The sequence below is a fragment of the Balaenoptera musculus genome, chromosome 6 (assembly GCF_009873245.2).
Source record: "Balaenoptera musculus isolate JJ_BM4_2016_0621 chromosome 6, mBalMus1.pri.v3, whole genome shotgun sequence".
NCBI lineage: Eukaryota > Metazoa > Chordata > Mammalia > Artiodactyla > Balaenopteridae > Balaenoptera > Balaenoptera musculus.
Window position 1 is genome coordinate 66,237,856 of NC_045790.1, and position 20,997 is coordinate 66,258,852.

At 42.0% G+C, this 20,997-nt stretch overlaps 1 protein-coding gene across 3 annotated transcripts in view; it reads left to right on the forward strand.

Annotated features, from left to right (window-relative positions):
• Positions 1-3,467: 3,467 nt before the first annotated feature.
• Positions 3,468-20,997, forward strand: part of FAM189A2 (family with sequence similarity 189 member A2) — a 61,473-nt gene continuing 43,943 nt past the window's right edge. The window contains exons 1-2 of one of the 3 annotated variants that reach the window (XM_036856105.1): positions 3,468-4,077; positions 14,354-14,410. In XM_036856105.1, the coding sequence (XP_036712000.1) occupies positions 3,664-4,077; positions 14,354-14,410 (471 nt within the window). In that variant the 5' untranslated portion in view covers positions 3,468-3,663. Of the gene's footprint in view, positions 4,078-12,773; positions 12,830-14,353; positions 14,411-20,997 lie in introns of those variants that run through there. The other 2 variants (XM_036856107.1, XM_036856106.1) reach the window with 2 other exon arrangements.

Sequence of the window (20,997 nt, forward strand, 5' to 3'; positions counted from 1 at the left end):
AACATGTTTTGAGGAGTTTCTGCAACAGTTCTCACTCTAACGGGGAATAACCTCCTGTAATTAGCTGACAGGTTGGGGCTTCTGAGAAATGGTGGGAAGAACTGAAGAGTTTGTGTAAAAGTGTCCAGCGTAACCTGAGTGAGAGAGCCTGAATTCCTGGGAGGTAAAGTCTTTGAGTTCAGGGAGTGGAAAATGAGGTACAGGGAAGGGAAGAGTTGATGGAAATTTCTCCTCCTCGGATTTGGCTTTGATATTGAGGAAAGCTGGCAGCTGGGTTCCACCCAACAATACACTACTACCGTTGTTTCCTTGAACTTTTACCTACATAATGAAATGCCTGGTCAAATTTTCCACGTGTTCTTCTTTTATTATTTTTAATATTTTTTGGTAAGGGCTTTATTGAGACATAAAGATAGATTCACATGTAATCTTTATTGAGATACAATTCACCCATTTAAAGTGTTCGATTCAATGGTTTTTAGTATATGCACAAAGTTATGCAATCATCACCATAATAGATTTTAGAAGATTTTTTTCACCTGAAAAAGTAAACTGACCCTTTAGCTATAACCCTCCCCCAATTCAATCGTCTAATACACCCTCTCTGCCCCCGTCCCTAATCAACCATTAATCTACTTTCTTTCTCTATGGATTTGTCTGCTCTGGAGATTTCATATAAACGGAATCATATAATATATGGTCTTTTGTGACTAGCTTCTTTCACTTAGCGTGATGTTTTCAAGGTTCATTCATGTCGTAGCATGTTCCAGTACTTCACCCTTTTTTATTGCTGAAAATACTCCATTGCATGGCTATCCTGCATTTTGTTTATGCAGGATAAACAAATTCATCCATAATACCACATTTTGTTTATTCATTCATCCACATTTGGGTTGCTTCTACCTTTTGGGCTACTGTGAATAATGCTAATTGTGTACAAGCTTTTATGTGGATATGTTTTCACTTCTCTTGGGTATACACCTAGGAGTGGAATTACTGGGTCAAATGATAATTCTATGTTTAACTTTTTGAGGAACTGCCAGACTGTTTTCTAAAATCCTCACTTAATTTTTTAAAGCCAACCTGAAATCAATGGCTCTGAATCATCATATAAGAATTTAGTTACATACAACTCAGCTTGATCATGTATAAGTAAGGACTTATTGTAAGCAACTGCTTGGCGGATACAAAGAGTCAAGCTTGGGTTATAAAAGCCAAAGCTCAAATACTCAAGAGTGCTATTTGGTATAATCTTAAAGGTTGGGGCAATTTTTTATGGATTTGTGTTTATGAAAAAGAATCTTCACAGCTATAAATGTGGCCAATAACAACAACATAAAATAAAATTACTGCATAACAACTCTTAATTAGCAGCTTTGAAAAACGTTTAGTGGCCTGAAAAAATAAGTAAAGCTATTGGATAAAACTATCTATGGATTTTAATTACCCTTGGCTATCATCGTTTCTGTATAGGGAAATAGACAAAAAATTTAAGAATAAAGGACTTAGAAATACTTTAAAGTGTTTAAATATAAAATGCAGAGAACTGCACAAAATGTAGCTCCATAAATTTTCTCAAAATGAGTCTCACTCATGTAACTGGCACCTGCAGCAAGAACCAGATGGTTATCTGCTCCCCTGGAGCTCTCCCTTTCCAGCCATTAACCATCCAAAGGAAAAGAGGATATCTGACTTCTAGCACCAACCTACCCAGACCCAGAGAATACATTTTTGACAGTACATTTCAGGTGTCAGGGACTGACCAGAGGAATAGATTTGTTAAGCTGACAGAATTTCTCAAGACTCAATCAGACTTTTTATATATTTCACAATATAGTAGAATCTTAAAAATTAAATACCTTTAAGCTTGTACATAAAATAAAATGTACAAACTAGCACACAAGAAGCTTTCAGTTTAACATCACCTGCAATTTAAGAATATGTACTGTAAAATGTTTTAAAGTGCATGAAACAACATACTTTAAATGTTTATTTTAAAAGACAGGTCCTTTTTTTTCTCCAGGATTTTAAGTTTACTTTCAAGAGGAGTCTGTAAAAGAAGTCCTTGGGACTATTAATCACAGGTGCTTTATTTATTTTATTTTATTTTTTAACATTTTTATTGGAGTATAATTGCTTTACAATGCTGTGTTGGTTTCTGCTGTATAACAAAGTGAATCAGCTATATGTATACATATATCCCCATATCCCCTCCCTCTTGCATCTCCCTCCCACCCTCCCTATCTCACCCCTCTAGGTGGTCACAAAGCACCGAACTGATCTCCCTATCACAGGTGCTTTAATTATTCAAAAAGTGTACATGTAAACACACATGCACATTGGCAATGCATCACACTGTGGGTTGAAGTAAGTAATGACCAAAATAAATATAGCCTTTGCAAGCAGAGCATAAAAACGGATACACATTTCCTTTGGTTTATTGGACAGGAGGATATAAAATACCCTCACCTTACTGATAAAACGAGAAGCCTAATACAGAGGCTGTCTTACTGCAAAGCGACACTGCTCTGGTTCTTAACCTGGAAAAAAAATCTATTATGATCATTTTATGTATACGAACACTTTCAACACATAAGAATTCTTCCGAGGGAAGGGTAGACTATTAGGAAAAATCATTTTACAAAGGCGAGTCAGTTTTTTAAGCTCTAAATATATCTTATAAATTACCAAAAACAGATTAGGATTTTATTAGGCTGTTTCTTTGGAAGTTTGGGATTCTACGTTCTACCAGGTGATGCCTAATACAGCTCATGAGTCAAGATGAGTCGGCCACAGAGTGTAACCCTTGCCACGCGCTCCGGGCCGCCCCCGCTTCTTTCTTTCTGGAGGCGGGATACTTCCAAGGTAACCTTGGGCTCCTGCTCGCTCCTACTCTGGTGCCGGGAAAGCACTCCCACGCCCCGCCACGCCCCAACTTCCAGGCGGAGGGGCCGCAGCACAATGTCAGCGCCCGGAAGCCCCACGCGAACGGTCACTTAGCTCTAAGTTGTCCTTCGCCGAAGCCCTGAGCCTTAGACTTTTCCCACCAAGTCACCCACAGCTCCTCTTCCTGCCATCCTCCCTCCCCGGGGGAAAAAGTTTAAAGCCAGGCTCCCTTCAGTTAAAGGTTGCCAGAGTCGCTCTCTGGGCTGGACCTGAAGGGGCCGAGGGTCCACAGCGCTTCGGCGGCGCTCCTGTCCCGCCCCAGCTTGGCGGGTGGGAACAGTCTCAGACCGTCGGCTGCCTGTACCTCCGCGCCCAGACCGCCGTTCCCTCCTAGCCCGAGGGACCAATTTTAAATATTGGGGCAGGGCACCTTTCCTGGAGACCCGGGAGCGAGCGCGGGTTCGGCCGGACCCCAAAGGGTGGCGGCGCTGCGCGGCGTGAGCGAAGGGCGCGCGTGGGTGTGCCCGGGTGGGAGTGGGGCGCGCCCGGTCGGCCGGAGGCGGACCCGCCGGCTGGCAGGTGGGTGCGGCCGGCGGGAGTCGGGGCGGCGGCGGCGGCGGCGGCAGCAGCAGCAGCAGCAGCAAGTGGTTGGGCCGTGCGCATTTCCTTCCCTCCCCCTGGGCCTCGGAGCCCGCCCGCTCGCCCAGTGCGCGGCGCCCGCGGCTCCGCTCCGCGTCCTCTTCCCGCCGCCACCGGCCGCTCCTTCCCCGCCCGTCCATGTCCCTGCCCGTGGTGCTCCCGGGCTCCTGCTGCCCTGTGGCTGGGCTCTCGGGCGGGCCGCAGGCCGGGGGCCCGGGCGCCGCGGCCGCCGCCGCCCAGGAGCCGCCGCTGCCCCCGCTACGGCCGCGCTGGTCCCGGGCCGCGCTGCAGCCCCCGGCGCGGCCTCGCTGCGCGGCCACCGCCGCCGCCGCCGGGGTGCTGGCCCCGCCGCCCGCGCTCTCCTACCGCCGGGCCGCCGCCGCCGCCGCCGCGGCCCCGGGCTCGGCGCTGCTGCCCGCTCGCCCGCTGTTGTCGCTCGGTCTGCTGCAGCTGATCCTGGGCTGCTGCATGGTGGCACTCAGCTTCGGGGCGCTGTCGCTGAGCAGCTCCCCGCAGGTGAAGAACTCGTGCCCGTTCTGGGCCGGCTCCTCGGTGAGTGCCGCGCGTGCCCCGCTTGCCTCGGCAGGGCCCACCCGGGGAGCAGGGGGCTCAGGCCGGTCGCCTCCACTGCCCCGTGATTGATCGCTCCAGGGCTGCCTTTCGGGAGCACAGCCCCTCAGGCCAGTTGAAGTTTTTGGAGGCGTTGAGGCGGGGGGAAAAAAGGGGTAAAGAGAGAGAGGAATTCGGGGGTGAATGGGTTGCACCTGGACAGTGTCTATTCCTTGTAGGCTAAAGGGCTTTGTTGTTCCTGTCAAACTAATAGAATAAACCCGATTTCCGGCTCTTTGGGAGATGGAAGTATGGGGGTAGGTGACAAAAAAGCGGGAAGAAAATGAGTCAACTTCTTTCAGCTATTGAGTATTTACTTCGCTGGCAACGTCCGCACGGGGAGGGCAAGGATCTTGATCTGTTTTGTTCACTGATGTATCAACAGTGCCTGGCACATAGTAGGAGTATTTGTGGGATGGATGAAGTGACAGGTTGGCGCACGTCCCTTGTTTTTATTCCGCACTAAGGCACAAGTAAATGTTAAGTGTCTGGTGTAGGGTAGCTCCACTGTATCTGGGGGCGAGTTCAGGAGGTAATAACAGGGTGTGTGGACGCACCCACGTACTTGGTCATTAAAGGAGGGCCCTAAGCCCGCACTAGGTTCGTGGAGCCACGCAGACTGATAGGCAGAATTTAATTCTCCAGAACCCGAACCCATCGTGGATGAGCTTGCCGAAGTCCCAGCTAGCCGGAGATGTCTGCCCCGCTCCGGTACAGGCCCTGCCGGCCCTGCCGCCTCCGACAGGGAAGGCTGTTTTGGGGCAAAAGGCTGCTGCCCTCGAGCGTTTATGGAAACTGGTGGCTACTCATCCCTGCCTCCTAACGATTTCACAGCTTCCAAGGCATCCTGCGTCTTGAGGTTTGCTGAGGATTGAGAGACCTGGAAATAGGTTTTCGTGGAATGATTGTGGAAGATGAATATTTAAAGTAAACGGCCTTTCTCTAAACGAAATCTAAAAGCCTGGCAATGCCTATAGTTTTTACTAAGATCTGTAATGAATGTATATTTTGAATGGCTGAAAATTGTCCTTGCAGGTCCACACAAACCCAGATTCAAGACCAAATTTTAAGAATATAGTGAGAACTAATTGAACCCAAAGTAATTGTTTGAATAAGAACTGTAAGACCATTAGGTACCTAGAGCCTGGCCTGACATTTTATACTTAAACTGATGCCAGTTTGTTCTTCTTTTTGAAATACTTTGATGCTGGATGATCTTACTGTGGTGGGTGGAATTCACAATCTGTGCATCGTGTAAAAGGAATCCCACCCTCCTGGCCCTACCCTTGGGCTCTCCCACTGGCCTCTGGGAGTCCTTTAAAACTTCAGAAAGAGGAGTGTTCCCAACAGGGTAGGGATTAGATCCGTTATGTTCCTTAGTCCACTTGTCAGACCTAATTCAGCCAAATGGTGGCTGCATTTTATTTCTCTAAATACCATGGGCCAGAAGTGACTCTTGCATACATTTTTAGGGATTTGCTCTTTGTAAAATCATAATCTCTTGTCTTCTCAAAGATAGCTAGTTTAGGATTATTGAAAACTATTTTTTTCCCTCCTAAAATTAAACCCCTAAATCAGTGTACTATTGTGAATTATTTCAGAGGTAAATACACTTTAGATGTCAGTCAAGCCATAGTTAGATTTGATGAACTATTAAAAAAAAAAAAAAAAAAAGAGGAATCAGCCAGAAGATAAAGGCTGCCAGCTTGGGCCTGCTGGCTGAGCACATCCTTGTCTCCGGGACCCAGCAAACCGGAGCAGGGAAAGAATGAGTGACTTGGAACTAAGTCTCTTCCACAGGGTCCTTTTCCCACACTGTGCCCCCAACTCTATACGCAAACTTGCAACTGTTTGTTATTCTTATTTGTTGTGGCCTGTTTCTGAGGTTGTCCTCAGAATTTGCAAAGTGACCACAGAACCAACAGACAGTACATGTCCAGAACAACTGAATAGGATTTGAGAATGGCATTAAGCCCCCTGCCTCTCCTGGTGTTGCAGGAAAAAAGTCTCAGCAGTAGCATACCTTTTGAATTTATGTGTATGAGAGAGATGGTTTTTTTTAAACTCTGCTTTATGGAAAATTTTAAATTTATTCAAACACTGTACAATGAATCTTCATATACCCCTCACCCAGCTCTAACCGTTGTTTTATCTCCTGTACCTCTTTCTGGCTCTGCTGCCAGCTCTATGTGTTCTTTTTTTTTGGCTGCACCGGGCAGCTTGTGGGATCTTAGTTCCCCGGGCTCTCGGCAGTGAAAGCGCCGAGTCCTAACCACTGCACCACCAGGGAATTCCCTCTATGTGTTCTGATAACTCCAGAAGGATGGGTGTTCTAAGCAGGGTAGAAATTAGCTTCAGCATGCACTCTAGGCCATTTGTCAGATTCACTTCCCACGTTATTTTGAAACAAATCTCAGACATCACATCATTACACCTGTAAATATTTCAATACATGTATGTTTTTAAAAAGAAAATATAAGTGGACTAGAGAGACAGCAGAGAAGTGACCAGGAAGTCTTAAGAACTCCACTCTACCTTTAAAATTTTATTGTGAAAATTTTAAATCTCAACAAATATAGAAAGAACCCCCATTGACCCGTCATCCAGCTTCAATAGTTATCAACATTTACATGGTCACTGTATACTCACACCCACTCCCCCTTGGTAACACCCACTGGATTATTTTAAGGCAAATCTCCAGTATTGTAGTTTCAGCATTAAATATTTCAGAATGTATTTCTAAAAGAAAGGGGCTTAATAGTTAAAAGGAAGGGGCTTGATAGCACGTTGTAACTAATTTAAAGACAGCTAAACTAAAGTTTTTATGAGAAAAGCTTAAAAATGATGACTTGAGGACTGCAGAATTTTTTTTTTATGACAGCTTGATTGAGAAATAATTCACATTCTATTTAAATCTACTTATATCACCCATTTAAAGTGTGCAGTTCAATGAGTTTTATTAAATTCACAGTTTTGCGACCATATCCACAATCAATTTTAGAAAATTTTCATCACCCTCCAGAAGAAACCCTGTACCCATTAACAGTCATACCCCATTTCTTCCGTACTCCATTATCCCTAAGCAACCGTTGATCCATTTACTTTCTGTCGCTATGGATTTGTTATTCTGGCCATTTCATGTAAATGGGACCATACAACAAATGGTCCTTTGTGACTGGCTTCTTTCACTTGGCATAACATTTTCAAGGTACATCCATGTTGTAACATGTATCACTACTTCATTCCTGTTTATGACCAAATGAGATCCCATTGTGTTGCTGTACCATGTTTTATTTATCGCTCAGAAGTTTGACTGGCATATGAAAGTAGGTAGTTGAGTGGCAGTGCCAGGTTAAGTCTAAGGTTACTTCAAACCCACGTAGGAACACAGTAGAAGGATATCCTCATATTTCAAGCTTTGAATGACCATTATATGCCTGAGTCTGCTGTATCAACTAAGTCAGCAAATCTTTTGGCTGCAGTAAAAATTTTGCTCATTAAGGGACAAATATATTCATTTGAAAGGACTATTTTGTTAAACACACTATAGTTCAAGAATATTTTTCCATATATACCACTGTAAGTGTTATTCTCACCTTGAGCCCGAGATTTGGAGTCTTCCTTCACTTGTCTGAACCTTGAAGGTGTACTTTATCTATTGTAATATATGTTTGAGAATTAACAAGTCCTATAAAGACTCTTTTCCCATACTTTACATACTTACTTTCAACAACTTGAAGGGAGTGTTTTTAATGTGCTCATTGTTTTTGAGCACTCTGTGATCATTTATTTTCTTGCTGGTGTCCTTGGTTAATGACTCAATCTATTATTATTCCCAAAGTTCATGAAACTAAGGGAGGAGACACTTTAAAAACATGCTGAAGTTTGACTCAGGTGAGGGCAGAGGGAGGATCTCCATGTCCGTGTTCAAGCCACGCTATCCTGGCTCCTGATCTGGAGGCTTAGTTAGATTCTACTGGGACTACGGGAGACCAGCCTACCACACTGTTTTAGATTAATTAAAGAGTAGAGAGAGTTGCATTGGTTCGTGTCTCCCTCAAAAAAGAAAATTCCTGACTCTGATGATGTATATGATCCTTGGGAGATATTTCAGGCAAGTGGTAGAGAATTAGTTATTGTTTTTTGCTCTTCTCTGGGGGCCCTAATAGCCTTTATCATCTACATACATTCATGTCTCTCTGTTGAAGTCACTGACCTGAACTCATGGTTCCCCCTCCCTTGAGTCTGTGATTCTTTGGCAAGATTCCAGTTCCTTATAAAGAGACAGACATTGGTGAACCTTAAGGTAAACCTATTTAAAAAAATTTACAATGACAGAATGTAAAAAAAAGAATGAATGGTCCAGAGCGGAAACTAACACAAAAATTCTAAAGTCTCTACCAGTTAAACAACAGTACATACATTTTTTTCTATCATAATCATCAAATACTACTTTAATATTGAAGGAGTATTTTTAAGTATAACTTTTGAGAGGAATTTAATTTTCTTTGGTCCTTTATTTTACACAACAGCAGAGTCACATGATAAGTTCTTTTTTTTATTGGAGTATAATTGCTTTACAATATTGTGTTAGTTTATACTGTACAGCAAAGTGAATCAGCTATACGTATACATATATCCCCTCCTTTTTGGACTTCTTTCTCATTTAGGTCCCCACAGAGCACTGAGTAGAGTTCCCTGTGCTATACAGTAGGTTCTCATTAGTTATCTATTTTATACATAGTATCAATAGTGTATATATGTCAATCCCAATCTCCCAATTCCTCCCACCCCACCCCCTTTCCCCCTTGGTATACATATGTTTGTTCTTCTCTACGTCTGTGTCTCTATTTCTGCTTTGTAAATAAGATCATCTATACCAATTTCTTCAGATTCCACATATATGTGTTAATATATGATATTTGTTTTCCTCTTTCTGACTTATTTCACTCTGTATGACAGTCTCTAGGTCCATCCATGATGATAAGTTCTTGAGCAAGTCATTGAGCCTCTCAGCCTCAGTTACTCATCTGTAAAATGGGTGGGATGACTCTTGCTTCAGAATTGATTTTGTGAGAGTGTAATTAGAGAACATTTAGGAAAATGCTTCGTTGCTGAGCCCTAGCCCCAGGCCTGGCACATACTAGAACTTCTATCAATGTTTTTTAAACATCCAGGCAATATTTAATTAAGGTAAGGTGAACAGGCTAGTTTTGTTTGTTTGTTTGTTTGTTTTTGTTTTTTGGTGGGACATTGTGGTAACCAACAAGCATACATGAGAAATACCCAGTTGTCCACTTTGTCAGATCTTTTACTGAATTACCCTGGGCAGATACAGAATGATACACGCACACATACATTTAAAAAATATATCCAGTGTAAAAGCTATAGGGCAAGATAGGTTATTAAGAAGTGTGAATATTGTAAATATGGGACACCTATAACATGGCTCTTTTTAACTCTATGTTTAGATACGGCAACTTTTGACAAACAGTTCAGAACATTTTTGCCCTAAGGTGTGTTAATGGATTAACACAGAAAAATAAGGTAGTAGAATTATATGCTTTTGACTTTAATGATTTGATTTTTAAGCTGGAAAGTTAAGGCACATTCACCACATATGGTGGGTAACAGTGATTCTTGCCTGGAGTATCTTAGAATCCTTCTTTGCAATATCAGAAAAAAAGAAAGGCCTCTGCTTTTCCCCATAAGCTACAAAGAATGGGTCACAAGTGAGAGAAACCAAAATTGTAATAAACCTCATTATAGTGATTTAGAGATAATTTGGTGTTAGAAAATAGGTTCTCACCTGTTTATTCCGAGCAAGTTGCATCTTGCACTGGGTGGAAAGAATGCTGATGGAGTTGCTTTTTGCTGTTGATGTACTCTTTTAAGAAGCACAGGAGTGAAAAATATGTTTAGGCTTACATAGTCATCTTTGAGCAAGTTCATCTCCTGTTTTTGACCTTCATTCATTCATTTATTCATCATCCATTCAGTTGTTCGTTGACTCTTGCCATAACTAATTGAGTGCCTCTAGGAGCCTTTAGTGGTACTTGAGTGAATATTCAGAGATCCGAGCCCTCATGAGATTGCAAGTGAGTGTAGAACACAATTGAGCAAGTAATAGCATTATGGGGTAATGGAAGGCCAGTGTTAAGGGATCTTGAGTCCCTTCTGATGGAGCTCCAGCTGCTGCTGCCACTGATGGAAGCGGAGGCATTGAATACTCTGCCTCTTCCTCTTTCACTTCCCCATCCTCTCTCCCCAGTCATGAATTGCACACCCCTCCCTGAAATGTGAACCTCCGTTCCCTTCAGTCTTGAGCTCTTAAAGGATTCATCCCTAGCTGCAGCACTTTTATTGCACATTCCAGAGGCTTCCTACTTCCTCTGCTTCCCCTTCTCTATCTCACCACTCACGGGGTTCCCCAAGTGTGTTGGGCTTACTTAATCTTGAAGAATGGGAGAAATTGAGTAGAAGTTGGTGTGTGCCTTTGTTGCAGGGTTCAGGACTGAGGTGGATGTAACTACAACTCCCACCTACAACTAGAATGTAGTTTCTTGAAGCATCCCTATAAAGAAGGGTGGTTTACAAAAATCCTGTTGAAATTTAACATTTTTGTGTGCTGAGTCTACAAAACAATTCAAATGGAAATGATATCTCTAAGTATTTTGTCTTCCAACCCATGAATGTGGTATATGCCTTGATTTATTTGGGTCTTTATTTAATATTGCTCAATAAGCTTTATATTTCTTCCTACTGAGGTCTTAAGTTTCTTTGTCATGTATATTTTGAGATTGTTGATATTTCTTTTTTTTTTTATCTTATTTTTTATTTATTTATTTTTGGCTGTGTTGGGTCTTCGTTGCTGTGCGCAGGCTTTCTCTAGTTGCAGCGAGCAGAGGCTACTCTTCTTTGCGGTGCGTGGGCTACGCATTGCGGTGGCTTCTCTTGTTGCGGAGCATGGGCTCTAGGCACGTGGGCTTCAGTAGCTGTGGCACGCGGGCTCAGTAGTTGTGGCTCACGGGCTCTAGAGCGCAGGCTTAGTAGTTGTGGTGCACAGGCTTAGTTGCTCTGCGGCATGTGGGATCTTCCTGGACCAGGGATCGAACCCGTGTCCCCTGCATTGGCAGGCGGATTCTTAACCAGTGCGCCACCAGGGAAGCCCCTGTTGATATTTCTTATATGTCAAATACATTTTGTACATTTTTAACAATTTTTTTAAAATTAATTTATTTGGCTACGTTGGGTCTTCATTGCTGTGCGCGGGCTTTCTCTAGTTGCGGCGAGCAGGGGCTACTCTTCGTTGCGGTGTGTGGACTTCTCATTGCGGTGTTCTCTTGTTGTGGAGCATGGGCTCTAGGCACGCGGGCTTCAGTAGTTGTGGCTCACGGGCTCTAGAGTGCAGGCTCAGTAGTTGTGGCGCATGGGCTTAGTTGCTCCGCAGCATGTGGGATCTACCCGGACCAGGGCTCGAACCCTTGTCTCCTGCTTTGGCAGGCGGATTCTTAACCACTGCGCCACCAGGGAAGTCCCAACAATTATGTTTTAAATTTAGTTTGCTCATATATGCAAAGTCCTCTCTAAAAAGAAAGGGAGGGAGGGAGGGAGGGAAGGAGGGAGGCAGGAAGGAAGGGAGGAAGAGAGGGAGGGAGGGAGGGAGGAAGAAAACTATCTAGCTTAGGGGACTTCTCTGGTGGTCCAGTGGGTAAGACTTCTCCTTCCAATGCAGGGGGTGCAGGTTCGATCCCTGGTCAGGGAGCTAAGATCCCACATGCCTTGGGGCCAAAAAACCAAAACATAAAGCAGAAGCCATATGGTAACAAATTCAATAAAGACTTTAAAAATGTTCCACATCAAAAAAATCTTTAAAGAAAAAAAAGACTCTGTGCTCCCAGTGCAGAGGGCCCTGCTTTGATCCCTGCTCAGGGAACTAGATCCCGCATGCCACAACTAAAGATTCCGCATGCCACAACTAAAGATTCTGCATGCCACAACTAAAGATAATGCATTCCAGAACTAAAGATTCCGCATGCTGCAACTAAAGATCCCGCATGTGGCAACGAAGATCCTGCATGCTGCAACTAAGACCCGGCGCAGCCAAAGATAAATAAATAAATAAAAAATAATAAATAAAAAAAAATAAAATTCCTGAGTTTAAAAAGAAAGAAAGAAAGCTTAGTTCCTTTGTCCCAGAGACCCTTCATTTGAAATGATAATTGTATCTGTCATGATCTATTAAAAACATTTTATTTATTTATGTACTTATTATACACATGCCCCTTTCAACTTAGCAATGCTACTCCTGGGACTTCATTCAGCAGAAATAAAAAGCACTTGTTTGTAAGGATATATGGCCATGATGTTTACTGCAACATTGTTTGGGGGCAAAAAACTGGAAGAAGAGTGAATACCCATGAATATGGAAATGATTGAATACATTAGGTAGTGGTTGTACAAAGGAATATTATGTAACCATTAAATGGAAATGAATGAGAGCTAGTCCAGTAAACACGAAGTGATTTCCAGTGAAGTATTTGTTGAGAGAGAAAAAGAAGAGGAGGAAGAGTATCTTTTATGATTTGTTTTTTGTTTTTTTGTAAAAATCATACCCCTGTGCATGTGTGTGTATAATCCAAAGCCAAGTAAGGAACCTGGACCCCAAGATCTCATGGATTCCAAGTTCCAATTTGTAAGTAGACGTCACCCATACCCTCTAGACAAGCCCCACCAAGTGTGTTTCCAGGAAGAAATCGTTTAGAGGAAGGAAATATCCTATTGAATTTAAGATGATGAAAGGATATAGTGCCCAGTGAGCAGGCAGCTGATAGTATGTTTAAACATAGACGTGATACAAAGAAATTGTCTCCTGTCTGCCCATATATGTTTTTTGGTCCTTGATATAAATGGGTAGACTTGTCCTCTACTGGTTTGTTGTGAAATGATTACCCTCAGTCAATAAATGGAGAATGGAGAGTATCGCAGGTAGGCCTGTGAGCTTTGGGTTTCAAGTAACACTGTAATCCTTACTGATTTGTAGTTAAATAAGTAGTTATTGTGAAATGGTGCATTTGAGTGATTTTGGTGAAAAGTGCACTTGAAAGAAAATCCTCATAACTGCTTTCAGCAGATGCACTTTATTACGTACACAAAGGTCATCAGAGTGACCCTGGGCTGAGTAATTACTTTGCTTATCCTTTCCTAACTGCTTAGTGAACTGTGTTATTCAAAAGGCTGATGTTGTCTTCCAGATTACGTTTTGGCAAAATGCTGGTTCTTCTTTACTGAGGATTTTAGGTTATTGTTTATTGACGTGTCATTTTGCAACATGAGATATTTCTCACTGTAGTCCCTCCCCCTTTGAGGAATAAAAGTTCAGGAACATTTACTAACTGCCAATCATGTGACAAGCACTTTGCTAGGAGCTGGGGATTCAGAGAGACAGGACAGGCATTCACAGTCAGTGGGCAAGACAAAAATGCAATGAGTATTTTTTGGGGAAAAAGTTATATGTAGAGGGCTTACAGGAGTGTGGGGTGTTAACATTAATAAGACTTATCAGAGGTGATGACTGTGTGTTGGGGCCTTGCAGAATGCATAGGAGTTCTCAGGCAGCTAGGAGGGGAGTTGGGAAGAGAGGACTCTGTGACAAAGAGAAGCACAAAGTCCTGGAATATCTAGAGCCTGGCCAGTCTGAGGAAGGACAAGTATGCCTGGAAGGAGGGTGGGTCAGGAGTACATGGAAACCAGGCTTGAGAAGTAGGCAGGGGAAGATCCTGGAAGGCCTTGTTTACCATTTTGAGGAATTGACTTGTCCCGTGAAGGATGGGTACCCACAAATTAAGGGAGGGTTGCAGCCAGACATTCTTTTTATGAGGCTGACTCTGGTGACAGATTAGGTGCTACTGGGGGCAGGAAACCTGGATAGGAAATACTGATTCCTTAACTCAGAGGATAGGCTAGTTTCTGTTTGTATGTTCTTAACTGACCTTAAGAAAAAACATACGCAGTCAGTGAAAAAGTTTCAGGAGCTTGGACAAGAAAGATAGTCTAAAACCGTATACCAGGGCTCATATAATCAACAGGAATATTAAATGTTTGAGTTAGAAGCCTTTGAAATTTCAGTATTTAAAAAATATATATACTTCAGAGACTGGGGATTAGTTTATTGGAATTGGTCCCTTTTCTAGATTTATGATCCTGTTTATCCTTGTAGGTGATACTCTCTGGAATCATAGGATTAACAACTTGGAAACGGCCTATGATACTCCTGGTATGTACTGATCTTATAAATTTTTACCCTTTGTAAAATGTGCTGTTTATGAAGTCTGTTGAAATAAATTGAGGAAATGCTAAGGCTTCCTTGTTCATTAAAAAAAGAAGTTAACAATGGACAATATTAGAAGCCAGATGTTCTCATGACAGTAAAGTAAGATGATAATTTTGCTGCTTTTCTGTTGCACTTTAAGCTTCTTATATACCCAATTCTATACATGTGTTTCAAGTTCCAGGATTAGATCTATTGTAAAGATATAACAAAAGCAAAGCAAAACAAAACTAAATGGCTGGGACTTCCCTGGTGGTCCAGTGGTTAAGAATCTACCTTCCAGGACTTCCCTGGTGGCGCAGTGGTTAAGAATCCGCCTGCCAGTGCAGGGGACACGGGTTTGAACCCTGGTCCGGGAAGGTCCCACATGCCGTGGAGCAACTAAGACCATGCGCCACTACTGAGTCTACTCTCTAGAGCCCGCAAACCACAACTACTGAGCCCACGTGCCACAACTACTGAGCCCATGCGCTGCAACTACTGAAGCCCGCCCACCTAGAGCCCGTGCTCTGCAGCAAGAGAAGCCACCACAATGAGAAGCCTGCGCACTGCAACGAAGAGCAGCCCCTGCTCACTGCAACTAGAGAAAGCCCGTGTGCAGCAATGAAGACCCAACGCAGCCAAAAATAAATAAATTAAAAAAAAAAAAAAAAAAGAATCCGCCTGCCAATGCAGGGGACGTGGGTTCGATCCCTGGTCAGGGAACTAAGATCCCACATGCCGTGGAGAAACTAAGCCCGTGCGCCGCAACTACTGAGCCTGTACACTCTGAAGCCTGCATGCCACAACTAGAGAGAAGCCTGTGCAGCGCAACGAAGAGCCTGCCTGGGTGCTGCAAGTAATAACCCAAAGCAGCCAAATTAATTAATTAATTTTAAAAAATAGTCTTAAAAAAAAAAACGCTAAACGGCTTACTCTGGGCATTTTGAACATACACAAAAGTGAAGGGAATGATATAATGAACTCCCTGTACCAATCATCCAGCTTCAACAATTATCAATCCTTAGCCAATCTTTTTCAGTTAGACCCTTACCCATTCCTCACCCCTTCCACATTCGTTTTTCCTCCACATTCTTTTAAAGCAAATCTCAGCTTAAATCATGCATACATTATTTTTTATTGTTACAATACTTTGGTTGGGCAATCTCAGAATTTCCTTGCTTAGATTTCCTGTATTCTCTCTTTATCACACCTATATTATATTTTCATCGTAATAGAGACATACATTGTTGACTTTATCCTTTTTTTAGTTATTCAGGTAAAATTCACATAGTATAAAATTAACCATTTTAAAGTGTACAATTCGATGGCATTTAGTAAATTCCCATCCTTTATTTTCATTTGTTATGTCCTTTTGATTCAGGGAATACTATAAAAAAATAGACAAATGCCAATGGAGAGGCCAACTTACAAGGATGAGGTAGAGGATCTAGAAAGTTCAATTTGAAATATGCTTTAAAAAATTAAAAAATTTTTAAAAAATTAAAAAATTGTGCTATAATTCACAAATCAGTCTCTTATAGTTGTACATGTAGGTAATTTACAAATTTGTCTTCTGTGGTTGTATATGTATGGATGTCTACATCTACTTTTTAAAAAATATTTAGAAAATATCATAGAGACTAGTTATGTCTACATTATCCATAAGCAATGACCAATCTGGTACTTTCTGCAGTTTTACGATTTAGATTACAGTACAGTCAATGCAATCAAAAAAAAAAAAATTTATTTTTCTTTATAGCATCTCTTATTTTTCTCCCATCCATTTCGAAATAGGGTTAAATAATTTTCTGAATTCATTCCATTTATATACATAACGCAGCCAGGCTGTCCTTCAGACCACTGTTTGCTAGGTAATGGGTAACAAATATAAAACTAGTTAAGTTCTTAAATACAAGGAGATGAAGCACATTTCAGGATACAGTCAGAATAATGGAGCCCAATACTGTGTTGACGATGTTGAAAAACTGAAGAGTTTTCAGACCCACAAGACAATGCAGGCAACATTTTACAGGTCCATCAATTATTGCATTTGGTGAAACTTTGTTAATATTTCCAGAAGGAGTAAATGATTGATACAGCATTTTAATATATTAGACAGCAGGATAGAAGAAAATGAGGCTTTGGATGAGTCTTATGGCATGTGTTATGCGTGCTTGGGGTTTGTTTTACAACAACTCTCTAGGTTTACAGTCACTGCAGAAAAATTTTTAATGGTGTTCAATGTTTATACTAATATTTGGTTATAGACGTCATCTTTGCACTGTCCTTTTCCATTGGGTCAGTATTGAAATGCTCAGTAATACGAACCTCAGGTATTTAAAATCAGAAAACTATCTATCTAATGCTATTTGTACTTTTAAAATTCCAAATGGTGAAGAGAATATGAGTGCTTGTTCTAGATAGATATTAAGAAAGTCGACCTTTTAAAACATTTCTTTCTTTAACATTGTTTTCTTTTGGAAAGGTGCCCTTGTAAATTTATTATGTGAGCTCAAGCAACTTTAAATGAAAATGACCTTAATAAAAATGTATTTCTCATCCTTGTTAAGTATAGGTACTTTGTCACAAAGTTGTAACCAGTTTGTACATACCATGTTGTGCTCTGCTTTTTCTGTTTAATATGAAATTAAGTTCACATCAGTAGCTATTATGTTTCCCTGTACAAGGAGTCCACATGCCTATCACTTAGAATTGCTATGCAGCATTTTGTCATATTTCTGTATTACCATCAGTCATAAGCCTGTTGGACATCTGAGCTTCGAAGTTTTGACTATTATGAATTATGTATTTAGAAGGTCACTTAGTGATCATTTTGAAATGTTAATTAACATCAGTTTATAAAGAAGATAAATTAATTGGCAGGAATTGTGCAAGGGAAAACTTTCTGAGTATATCAGTAGGTCATTTGAGCCTTAGTCAATATCATAGAGGAAAAAACAGTCCACGGGAATCTTAGTAGATATCATTATAACCTCTGCCAAATGCTTTTGTTATGTTAAAAAGCCAGATGAAAGAAACTGACACACCAGTCAGACCCTCCTAGTTTGAGTCCTCGTTCATTTACGGAAGAGCTATGTCACTCTGTGCAAGCCACCTAGCTTCTCTGAGTCTAGTTTTCTTTTCTGAACAGAGGATAATCTAGTGACCCTCAATGGATACTTTACCTTTTTTTTTGTTGTTGTTCCCCACGCATCCCCCTTTCTGAGTTTAGGGAATCTGCCATCAGATGATTTGAGTGGGAGGCTGTGTTCATTAGAGAAGCCAGAAGTGCCCGTGTGTTTTTGCAGACCCGGGCTGGGCTGGTCAGAGTCACAGCCCTACCGCCATTCACGTCCCACACTCTACCTACAGGGGCGCCTTGTGACTCTGACACAGCCAGGCCGTCCTTCACAAACCTAGGACCTTCTTTCCCTAGCTGTTTGCTTGGCTGCCTTCTTCTCTTCTGGGTCTCAGCTCAGCAGTCATCTCAAGAGAGAGACCTTCCTTGAGCACCCTGATTGCAGTGACCCCTCCTCTGTGCCCCTCACCGGGCCCCAGCACTGAATACTGGCTTCATCTTGGTCTGTAAGTAGCCTGAGTGCGCCTCACCTGTCTCCCCCAGTAGATGGTCCGTCAGTTCTGTGAGGACAGGGACCACTGTGCTCAGGACACACTTACTTTTGAACGGTGGCATTAATTTGGCAACCAGTAAGAAACTCAGATCCTGGGTTAGTTCTCAAATTTTCTGTTTTACATTTGTCTTAAATTTTTCTCACTTGTTTTTGTTCTCTTGAACTTTGTATTTACCACCTTTTAACTTCAGGGTGGTTGGAGAGTATTTTGGTCGTGGAGTTGGGGAGGGGGCTGGTTGGTCTCTTTAGGGGCTTTCAAGAGGCAAGCTGTTCTCATTTTGAGTTGTTGGGTGCACACGGGTCTAGAATATTTGAACACTTCCTTTTGAGAGCGTTTACATTTGTGCTCCCTCTTTGTGTTTGCTTCAGTGATTACATCAGGTTTATACTGGTTTGAACAAAGAAGGTCAGTTTGACCTAGTTCCTTCAAACTCAAGTTTTCATGGAAACTCAGAGTTGGAAGATTTCATTCACTGCGTCCTCTTCTTTCTACTGATAGAATACTCAGGTGTCCAGAACAAAATAATAATTTTGGGAGACACTTTGTGAATGTTTGTAGCTATTTTGGGCTGTGTCTGGGATTAAGGTTGGGGGTGTGTGCGTGTGCCTGCATCTGTGTGTATATGTGCGTGTGTATGGTACTCTATCAAGAATACTTGTGTATTTTCCATCAAGAGCAAACATTTTCCATTTTAAAAGAATGTCCTTTTATTTTCTAGATATCATTCAGTTTTCATTCTAATAAAATGTTTTAGACTTGTTTAGAAATCACAGACTCAGTGCTGGGAATGACCTTAAAGATTGCCTTACTTAAGCACCTCAGTTGGAAAACAGAATTGTCTTGATAAGACAGTTACTGAATTGGTGGCCTGGACCCGGGCTGGTGTCCTAGCCGGGGTGGAGACCCCCTGTCTCTGCCAGGAAGGTTCTTTCTCCTATTGGATTTGCACAGCCAGTAACAAAACTGATGCTGAGACTGGAACAGCACAAGCTTTTTTTTTAACTATAAAGATGTTTTTATTTTTATTTTATTTTTTTTCACATCTTTATTAGAGTATAATTGCTTTACAATGTTGTGTTAGTTTCTGCTGTATCACAAAGTGAATCAGCTATATGTATACATATATCCCCGTATTCCCTCCCTGTTGAGCCTCCCTCCCACCCTGGAACAGCACAAGCTTTATTTGATGGCCAAAGGATGGAGAAGAGGGAACCTAGTTCTCAAATCAACTTCTCAACCCAATCTGGGGGAGAGACACCAAATATATAGGAGGGTCAAGGTAAAAGGAGGGAGGGAATTAGAAAGAGTGGGAAGAACACTCATGAGTTATTCGAGAATCAGAGTGTGGTTTGGACCTGGAACTGATGCAGCTCTCCTTTTCAGTCGTTGTGTGGGCTTTTCCAGTTGTTGTCATGGCAGTCGTCAACTGTCATGGTGCTGGTGGGTGTGTCATAACCTGCTGATGTATTACAATGAACGTGTAATGAGGCTCAAGATCTACTAGAAGTCAAATCTTCCGCCATCTTGGGCCTATTTGGTTCTAACCAGTTCTTTTTTTTTTTTTTTCTTTGCAGCTTCCTCCTGAAGCTTAGATTAAGACTAATTGGTTTCTATTTGAGGGAGGGGCAAGGGTCTGATTGTGGGGCAACAGCCTCGGTAACAAGATGTTTTCCTTTGGTGGTACATTTGGTAAGAATTGCCACTGTGAAAGCCCAGCCAGGCATTCTGCCTACAGTTTTGGTTGCTTATGAAGTGGTAATTTGAGCTATAGTTATTTTTATTTTTCTTGTCAGTTTGCAACAGAGGGGATGAATATGACCTTCAAGCTGATAAAAGACAGCTTTATCCTTTAGCACCAAGAATGAAGGTTCTTCCCTGGTGATGTTCTTGGGTCACATACGTGGTTTATTCTCAACTGCGGGTCCTGTTGATTTGAACCCTAGACTAAGAACAGAAGAGGTAGATGAATTGGCTGTTTTTAGAAAATGATCCATCAGTTTCTCTTCTAACTTCCAGATTATAGTATTTAGGGTAAAGCCTCCCTCATTCCCCAAAGAGACTAAAAAATGGCGTCAGTATGATATACAGATATCTTATTACCCCTCAGCTAACAGTTCAAGTAGGCTAGGCTGGTAAGATGGTCCTGCTCCATGAAGCCATTTGGGGACCCAGGTTCTTTCCATCTTACTGTGCCTCAAAGGGAGGGTCATGAAATGTCCAGACACTTTGTCAAAAGAGATTGAGGAACTAGTCTCACCAGATAGTCAGAAAATACTTATAGGTGGGTTATGCCGTGGGACAGATGGTGGCCCTTTCATTCCTGATGATAAAAGAACAGGAGGGGGCAGAATACCTAAGCACAGTTTAGGAATCTGTACATTTATAGAAGGAACTCTGAAGCTCTGGCCTGTGCAGTCTGGTTCTTTCAGGAATATTTCATGGTTGTCAGTCATTTGGAATGAGCTCCCTGGTTTGAGAGTTCAAGAAACCTGCATTTTAATGCTGACACATTACCACTAATTATTGGATGATCTCAGGGAAATCTCTTGATTTCTGCGGGTATAAAATGAGGGTTTTTTTTTTAACCTGTAGTATTTGTTGCATCCCCTTGTCTTGAATACCACTGTTGATTCCCTGAAATCCTGTTGATCAAACAAAGCTAAGTTTATTGGACCTGCTGAAGTAAGGGAGAACACCTTACCGGTAGTTCTCAGAAGGAGTGAGTCTAAGAGAGGATATTGATAGAGTTTTAGGACCCCAGCTGGGTGATTTTAAGGTGAGTCTTGCAAGATAGGGAATTGACTGGACTTGGGCAGAACCTATGAGATAATAGCTTTGGATTGGTGGGCAAATGGAGGGGAGGGCCTGGAAGCAAGATTTGATGAGTAAGTTGTTAGTTTTGATAACTATTTTAGTTG